Source organism: Primulina tabacum, chromosome 17 (genome assembly GCF_025594145.1).
Source record: "Primulina tabacum isolate GXHZ01 chromosome 17, ASM2559414v2, whole genome shotgun sequence".
Classification (NCBI taxonomy): Eukaryota; Viridiplantae; Streptophyta; class Magnoliopsida; order Lamiales; family Gesneriaceae; genus Primulina; species Primulina tabacum.
The window spans coordinates 23197898-23206935 of NC_134566.1; the positions used below are offsets into that span (position 1 = coordinate 23197898).

At 35.9% G+C, this 9038-nt stretch overlaps 1 protein-coding gene across 1 annotated transcript; it reads right to left on the reverse strand.

The window, feature by feature from the left end:
- Positions 1 to 3756: 3756 nt before the first annotated feature.
- LOC142531683 (zinc finger CCCH domain-containing protein 32-like) lies at positions 3757 to 6923 on the reverse strand. The gene is made up of 8 exons (XM_075637908.1): positions 6445 to 6923; positions 6170 to 6315; positions 5842 to 5889; positions 5568 to 5687; positions 5178 to 5468; positions 4754 to 5056; positions 3967 to 4087; positions 3757 to 3897 (listed from the first exon to the last, which is right to left on the reverse strand). The coding sequence occupies exons 1-8, from the start codon at positions 6509 to 6511 to the stop codon at positions 3893 to 3895; spliced, it is 1101 nt and encodes a 366-aa protein (XP_075494023.1). The 5' UTR covers positions 6512 to 6923; the 3' UTR covers positions 3757 to 3892.
- Positions 6924 to 9038: the final 2115 nt, after the last annotated feature.

Consider the following 9038-nt stretch of genomic DNA (forward strand, 5'->3'; position numbering starts at 1 on the left):
GTGGAACAGCAAACTGCAAGGGAGCAAAGAAATTTGTCGAAATTCTGCAACATGTCATATATTGGGAGATGGTCAGAAAGAATCTGCCAGATTTTCCCAACCAAAAAGAACTAGAGATCAAGGTTTTCGGCCAAGATCTGACCGAAAATATAATGCAGAAATAAGGTCAAATGGTGAAGGACCACACAAGTCACGTTTCCCAAGATACCATACAAAAGTAAAAGATTCCTATACAAAGGTAAAAAAACATGTGATCCAACCAACCCACTAAAGAAGGATGTGCCACTCAACCAACACAAAAGGACGAACCATAAATAGTGTTAAATGTTGTTGAATGAATCTAATTCAAGAACCATTGTAACGTCCCGAAAATTTGATGGTCCACGTGAACCAAATGCATGCAAGTTATCAAATTTCTTATTAGTTTTAATTAAATTATTTTAATTGTATTAATTAAATGTGGTAGGCATATTTAAAATATGATTTTCTACTTGAAAGCATAAAACTGTATTTGTAAATGTTATTCGAGATGCGATCGAGGAAAGAAGACCGAGGGCTGAAAAAGGAAAAAATATAAATAGTTGTTTTTAATTATTTAAAGTAAGGTTGATGCTAAATGATATTTTTGAAAATAATGTGTTTTGAGGTAATTTTATACGTAGAGTCGTAATTTTTAACGGTTTTCGATTTTCGACTAAAATATGAATTTTTTGAGAACTCGGCTAATATTTTCATGAATTTTCCTAAATGAAATATTTTAAATATGCACAAATGAGCTTAATGGACCTAGTAAGTCATGCTAATGGGCCCAATCTTGCACACATGTATATTTATCAAATAAAGAAGCCCTAAACACCTAAAACTAAACCTCACGAACTCACGCACACCACTCCATACACGCAAGGACTCCTCTTGGCAGCCACCAACACCACACACACGAGATTTTGAGTAGGGAGAGTCACGTTTTTTAGGGGAAAAATCAGCCTGGGTTTCTACGTCGTCGTTCTTCGCATCACCAAAACGTTTTCGTGCGTAAATTACGCAAAGACGCGCCGTAAATCTCCTTTTTCTCATCTATAACACCATATTACGTGCTTGAATTGTGTTTGCATGAAAAAGATATTGGCCTTGCTTTTCATTGTATGCCTTAACATGACAAGAACTTGTGTCTTTATGTTCCAAAACTTGAAATATTATTACATGAAAAGGGCCTGCCATCATAGGGACACAAAAGGGAAGACTTTAAGGGTGATCAAGGGTCCCTAGATCATGGTTTTAAGGCTTCACACGAGTAGAACAGAGCTTGAACTAAAAATAACATGTTTAGACACAAGGGTCTGGCTAGGAAGCTTAGCAGCGTGCGGCTCGACCAGGGCTCGGGTTGGACGTGTACAGGTGAGGTGTGAGGAAGAGTCCTAGCCATGCTAGGACTCCAGCACGGCAGTAGGGAAAGAGCCCATGCATGATGGGACTCTTCCCAAGCCAACCGAGGATGCTGCTGTGCGTGAGGAGTCACGGCCCGACCATAGGTAGTCTGGGAATAGGTTGGCTCAAGATGGCTTGGGTATGGCTCATTAAAACCATGAGATGGCTCAAGGGTTAAACCCAGGGTTCGGTTTTCGTGTTTTATTGGCTAAAGGTTCAAACCATGGTCCACGGGGGTCGAATCATGGTTCACGAGGGTGTTTTAGGTATAAAAAGTTTATGTTTAAAATTTGAGAATTTAATATTAAAGTTTGAATTAATTCGGGATTAAAACGCTTTATGAATTAATAAATATGAAATTAAATCAAAAGCTATGAATTTAAGCTAAATAAAAATATAAAAAATTTAATTTAAGCTTAAATAATTATTTGGGATGGTCTATTGTCAACGAAAGTAAGAAAAAGTTAAAATAGAGAAATTTTATGTGTAGGGGTAAAACGGTCATTTACACCTGAAAAGTAGTAAACGTCCTGGCAGTGCCCTGAATGCTGTAAAATATTTTTAAAATGTTTATTTTAAATGTTTACGAAATTTTATGATGAAACGTTAATACTAAAAGATATGTTGCATGCTTAATTTAAAAGAAAAATTATTCTTATATATATGCTTGAATTTTTATAAGTGATGAAAATACGAAAAATTGAAGGAGACGAAGTAATTGTGACTAATACGATCATTAGGATGATAAGTAAAACCAAGGCTCAGTTGACGCGTGAGAATGTCGCTGATGTCCCCGTCGTCCAGTACTGTGGTTACACGTAGATGGATCCATCGAACTTCAGCTGATACGAAAGTCACAATTAACGATCTGAATTCAACGAAAAGGAAAATTTATACGTATATGATGAAAAAGGAAAATGTTTATGACGAAAGAAAAAATGTTTATGTTTATGCATTTTCATAAAATGTTATTTTAAGTAAAAATATTTTCACTGTTGCATGCGATTGTATATGTATTCCTTGTTACCAAGATTTTGGTTTGCTGAGTCATTAGACTCACTAGGTGTGATTGATACAGGTGAGCACGATGTTGATGTTGTTGAGGGATTTGATGGTTGATCTTACTGGAATGAAGGTGCACATAACCCGAGGACTTGCGCTAATTTTTCGCATTTATGATTTAAAGTTTACGTTAAAAATTTGAAGGTTTTTATGATACTTTTGAGTTGTTTTGGAGAGGATGTTAGAGTTAGCTCTATTTCGAAACAATGTTAAATTAGGTTTGGTAAACGATTGACGATTTTTTGTTTTGAATTATTTTCTTTAGATTTTCAAATATAGTTGGTTGTTTTATTTTTAAAATGATGCAAAGTTATTTTAATATATATTTTTTTTTAAAATGGTGCAAAGTTATTTTAATATATATATATATATATATATATATATATATATATTAGTGCATTCAACCGAAATTAATACATAGAAAAAAAAATCTAGTATTTTTAAAAAAAACGAATAGTGGACGTTTCAACCATCTTTTGTGACTGCGAGGTTATGCTGTGAGGAGCACTATGTAAAACACGATGGATACGACCCGAACACACTCTGGTCAAAAAGATAAAATATTTAATTCATTATACAAACGCATGATAGATCATTAAAAGATATATGATATATAGACTGAAAACATTGCGTAACCTTATGCCTTTGGACATGTTCGATAGATACAACAATACCACGTAATCAGATATATATATATATATATATATATATATATATATATTTGTTCATGTCTAATTTATAAGAATGCATAATATAAAGTATATATACATGTCTAATTAGGAATGCACATTCCTATAAATTAGACATGAACAAATAGCCACGAAAGACAAACAATTTTAAGTCTGTTTCACAAATCAATTTCGTGAGACAAATCTTCGACTCGTAAAAAAATATCATTCATCTCATGGATAAAATTCGTAAAACCATATCTTGTTATAGCGAAAAATATGTTGTTGCAATAGGAGCTTGTAGTGTCCAATATCGATTCTATAGTATGATTCAACAGGTCGATGAGGCCATTCTTATGCATGTCTATTTATCCGATTATCAACCAAAACCTAAAAGCAGAAATAGAAGCGTGCTATCGTAAGAAAAATATCTCGACAAATCTATCATGATAGAATTAGGTCATTACAAGCAAATCTGTATTTTTCCAACGTATTTGATGATAAATTTTGTTTATAAATTAATATGATTTATTGTAGTTATGTGCATACTTTTTTTATATAATAAATGAAAAAACTTAAAATGACAACAACCCAATATATTGTTGTTCAAACAAGTTTTACGCAAACCCGAGAGTAAATACAGCAAATGAGTGCATTCATCATCTTTTTCTTCAGGTTTTATTATATTAACTCTTGAATGGAAGAGTAGAAAAATGAGCCGCTGGAAGCGTTTGTATTTATCCTGCGGTGGTCAAAATGAATAATTAGTTGGTATAAGGTGGAATAGTAACGAGCGTTTACGGAGGAGTACCTGGTATTTTGGAATAAGAAGAAGATGGGCTGTATTTTACGGTTGGTGGATGATCGAATTTGCATGTACGCCCAAACTTGCAGTGTCCATTCTGCAAATAAAAACTGCAGGCCTGCGTCCCCTGTTTATCCCAAATCACGAGAATCAACTATCTTGTGTAAGCACATTCATTTAGCTCACCAATTGGTTGAGCAGAAGAATTGTTTTATGACCACCTCACTTTGCATTTATCTAGCAATTCCCAGGTTGTGGTTTTTTGATCCAATCATTTGAATTTTAAATCTTGAACTTTTTTTCATATATTTCCATTAGGTTGCCCAAGAAAAACAAAACAAGAATTAGATCCCCAACAAGAATCATAAAATTGCCACCTTTGTCCGGTTAAAATCAGGATCCAGCCAATCGTGACTCATTCAGACACAAACGCAAAATTCATGCCACTAGAAGCAAAGACCAGTCCATCCATGTCTTAAAAACTGCAAAGCTAAATTCCTACTTCGTTGAGAAATAAAAAATGTTCACAGTACCAAACAAACCATGACAAAAACTAATAATTATCAAAATGTTCCCTGGGATTGGACTTGAGCCCCTTCAAAGCAGCTAGGTGAAACTAAAGAAGGCACAAATTAGGAGTTTTTTACTCAAAAAAAATAAAAATAAAAAAGGATACACGCACAAACACATATGCACAAACAGACGTAAACACTAACAGATAACTAGCAACAGCAATCATGATCCTTCGTTTTACTCAAATCAACCATGGTTGTAAAAAAGGGACCAAACTTACCGGGCGTAGAGGAAGCCCCATGGGGCTAAGAGCACAATTACTCTTTGACACGAGCCAGTCCGGCGGATGGTTATACCTACAAGATGATCCATATTTACAATCCCCAGTTTTCATGTAGTAGTTGCAGTCGGGCTGTCCAGGTCTCTCTGGAAACTGAAGTTCCTTAGTTATGTTGCTCGAAGAAAGTAACCGGGGATAAGCTCCTCTAATGGCAGGTGCAGAGGAACCTAGCTGTGACATCCCGTACATAGATGTTGCTCGGACTGAGGGTTCACCAGGTGATGGTGTGGGGCTTACTGCACCCTGACCAGCAAAACCGTCTACGTGTGAGCATCACTTGATAGGGATAAACAACTTATATTATAATTATAAGATCATAGAATTTATAAGTTCTTAATGTGTAGAAAAACCAAGAAGAAGCTACCGAATATGGATTCCAATTTGAAATGGGAACCACTCCAGGGTGAAGCAGCATGGGACCATAAGCACCAGCAACGTAAGAACCAGGCACTAGAGGGGGCCTAGCAACCCTATAGCTGGTGGATGAGCTATCGTACTGCTCAGGAGAAACAGAAGAAAGAGACTGCACATTCGCATAAAATGAACGTGCAGATGCAGGCACAGCTGAACCAGCTGGTTGAGGATGATCGAATTTACATGTAGCACCAAATTTGCATTGCCCCGATTTCAAATAGTAGGAGCACTCTTTCTCCCCCTGTTACGAGGAGAACTGACACGATCGTTAGAAATAAAAATACACAAACTTTCACATATGTTATATATACATGCATATCCATCCACAAAGAATTATTACCGGTCGTAATGGATATCCATAAATATTTACAGGTACATTGGTCAATGATCCACCCGCATTTTTGGGGTGGTTAAACTTGCAGGACGCACCAAATTTACAGGCCCCTGTTCTTAAATAATACTGCACATTTTACTGGAACAAATCAGTAAAGTATGATAATGCAATGAATGGCGCAGTCGTCCACATTAACCAGATCATTAAACAATCCAAGCACAATATAAAAATTTACATAAGCTTAGCTCAATCAATCGCTAAAAAACAGATAGTGGAGTACCTGACATGCTTGCTCCCCTACTCGCTCCGGATACTCTGCAACTCCAAACTGTTCAAAAATGAATTAAACAGATTAAAGAATTTACAGCGACCTTCTAAATCATCAGTAAACTATATACTAAAATCAATAGATCAAAAGCAAAAACACCCTTCCGCTTCACTGGACCAAGAACGAGGTTAACGATATTTGAAATTTGTTTTCAAGAGCTCATCAAAACGCGAAACACCCATTTAAAGACAGCACGTCAAAAACCCTGAATCAACGCAAGAACCACCGACAAAAGATTAACAAAAGTAAAAACCACAGAGTTCTATGATCAGAGGCGTACATCACTGCCGCGATCCCGGGGGTGATGAAACCGGCACTTGGCACCGTACCCACACGACCCGGTCCGCATATAATACGCACAGTCGGGCTGACCCGGTCTATCCGGGTACACTTCTCTCTCCCACAAATTCAAACTCCGCATTGATTCTACATTGGTAAAGAAAAGGTAACCACGTGATCAAGAAATCCTTCTATCACAACCGAAAACCCTAGAAAAATCCACATTCCAAGTAAAAGAAACACAAGAAAGAAACCCGAAATCTGAACACAACCAACCTCTCACATCAGTTTCTTGACCCCACTCCCCCTGCGGCTGACCCGACTGCGACCCGTACAGCTCCATTCCTCTTTCAACTCCACACAACCCAAAGGCCAAAAGGGTAAGCAGGAACACTCTTCTACAAAAGTTTTATCCTCTTATCCCAAAATGATGGATCAATTCCACAACCGCCCGCTATCTCTACCACGTACGAGGAGGACTTCGCGTCTCATACGAAAGAAATTTCCAAACAGTGGAGAGTTCTTTGTCCCTTTTTGACTCCCCACTTAATAATATTATTATTCTCAGTGTGATTCTTGGATTGAACGTATAATAATGACAATAATGTTCTTTCGTACGATCGTATGTACGCTGTCGCTCTCCCTGCTTTCTCGTCAAACGATTTTTGCTCACTTTTTGGGGTTCTCCATCTCTATTAAGTTTTTCGTCCGTTTGCGCACCCGCCAAATATGTGAAAGAAAGCGGGTTCAGCATTTAATGCAAAATCGCGTTTTGTCTTTTCCTCTGAAAATTGGCTTAAAGACGGTAGTTGTGTATACTCGCCGTGACCGACACTATTCTCTGTTCAATTGCCTCTCTCTCCAAATTGCATCCAATCACTTGTCATAAAAAATTAAAAAAGATATTTTTAATATTATATCTCATTAAATTTAAATTTTCCTCGTATATATATTCTATTCTATTAAGGTTGAGCACACGATAGTAACTACTTAGGAGGACACCAACTTTTTCTTCCAATTTTACCCTTATATGATACTGATATTACACTTTTGTTTTTTGTTATTTTGTTTTTTTTTTTTAAATTTCAACACACACTTTTATTTTTATTTTTTTTATTTCAACAATTCAAATATCAATTTAGTCAAATTAGACTTTAGTTCATCGATAATGATAAAAAAAATTATACACACATGCATCGCGTGTGCATAATAACTAGTATATATATAATTGTGCGTCTGTTAAATTGGAATAATTCTAAATCTTTTTTATAATTAATCTGAAATCATTATCATCCGACGAAGTTACTTAAATTTGGGACGACTCTTTCGTTGAATTATTTATTTAAGATTGTATTTGGGAGGCCCAAATCCAAAGCTCCTGAATGTGAAAATGAATTGGGCTGATTTAATTTCAAATCCCAGCCTGAGAATTCACCTTCGATCTTACCTCTTCTTCGCATACGCCGCGGGCTGCTTCGAACACAAGCACACCTCTCACTCCTCTTCTTTGTATCGATATTGTACAGGTTCAATTATAAACTTTTTTGCTAATTTATTTTCGTGTCTGTTCGAGTGTGGGTTTAGTTAAATACTTCGGTATTGATTTTACCTACGAAGGTTCAGGTATTTTTTGAGAAAGTATGGTTCTGCAATGGAATCAGGTTATTGTCTCACCTCATTAATTTTTTTTTAGCGATCCATGACTGAATTTTGTATGTTTTAATGCATTTTTTTAATGGAATGCTTAATTAACAACTATTGAAACGTCTCTAGCTCGTTTTTCTTTTAAATGTAATAGAATTTTTTTCTTAGATCATTAGGCCAAAAAACACACACACACATATATATGTATATACTTTTGCACCATTAAAATAAATTCACCATCTATTTTACTAAAAACTCAATAACTGCAGTAAAAGTCATAAAATCATAATCATCCAACCAAACTTAAACTAGAATTTTTCAAAAAAATATCATAAATGTCCTAAATCCTTCCAAAAACCACTCGTACTTCCAAAAGTCATGAAAATATTTAAATTAATGTAAGATCAATAGTTGTGCGGAAAAACTAGCAAAAGTCCTCGGGTTAGTGCATCATCAGTCCAGCCAGTTCAATCATCTAACCATCCTATTTCAACAGAAATATCATCACCTACATCAGTCACACCTAGTGAGTCTAATGACTCAATAAACATTAACCGTTATAACAAGTAATACGTGTACACCCACATGCCACTATGAAAAATACTTTTAATAAAATAGATTTATCATGAGCATGAATAAACTTAAACCTTTATTTTCATCATATACTGTTGGAACATTTTATGCTCACAATCTTGATTTTGATGTTAACAAAACTTGCTATTTTGCTTATAATGAATTAACCTATGTGCGCAGAAACTGGAACTGATCAGGATTCGAACTGATCAGTTATCAAGCCAAAACTAAAGCTATCGAGAGGAAAACTGAAAGCACTAACTGATCGCCCAAATTGAACCAGTTCAACTGATACATCAAATACCAGTTCAACTGATTGACCAGCTGATATGTGGTTCGGAAGAAGACCTTCAGAATCCAGGCCAGCTGATTAAGAGCTCAACTGATGAAGAGCACAACTGACCAGTTCAACTGAATCAGTGAAATCAGTTCAGCTGACGAGCCAACTGATTTCATCACACCAGTTCAAGACCAGTTCAGAACGTCAGTTAGGAATCAATCACTTTGCAGAACACGACAAGCTTATTTAATGGAATCCAACTGTGCGCATTGAGGAAAAGTTTTTGTCCAGTCAAATTACGATAATAGACGTTGCAGCAATGCTTAAAGCCAAAACGTTCTAGAATGGCTGTCGGAAAGTACATACACATTTC

What these genes read in the sequence shown, in the direction of transcription:
- LOC142531683 (XM_075637908.1), bottom strand. Translation starts at nt 6,511, where the DNA reads ATGGAGCTGTACGGGTCGCAGTCGGGTCAGCCGCAGGGGGAGTGGGGT. An exon ending in CCCGGGATCGCGGCAGTGAT is followed by an intron (nt 5,890 to 6,169) that starts GTACGCCTCTGA and finishes ATTTTTGAACAG; the next exon opens with TTTGGAGTTGCAGAGTATCC. An exon ending in CAAATTGGAATCCATATTCG is followed by an intron (nt 5,057 to 5,177) that starts GTAGCTTCTTCT and finishes TTTGCTGGTCAG; the next exon opens with GGTGCAGTAAGCCCCACACC.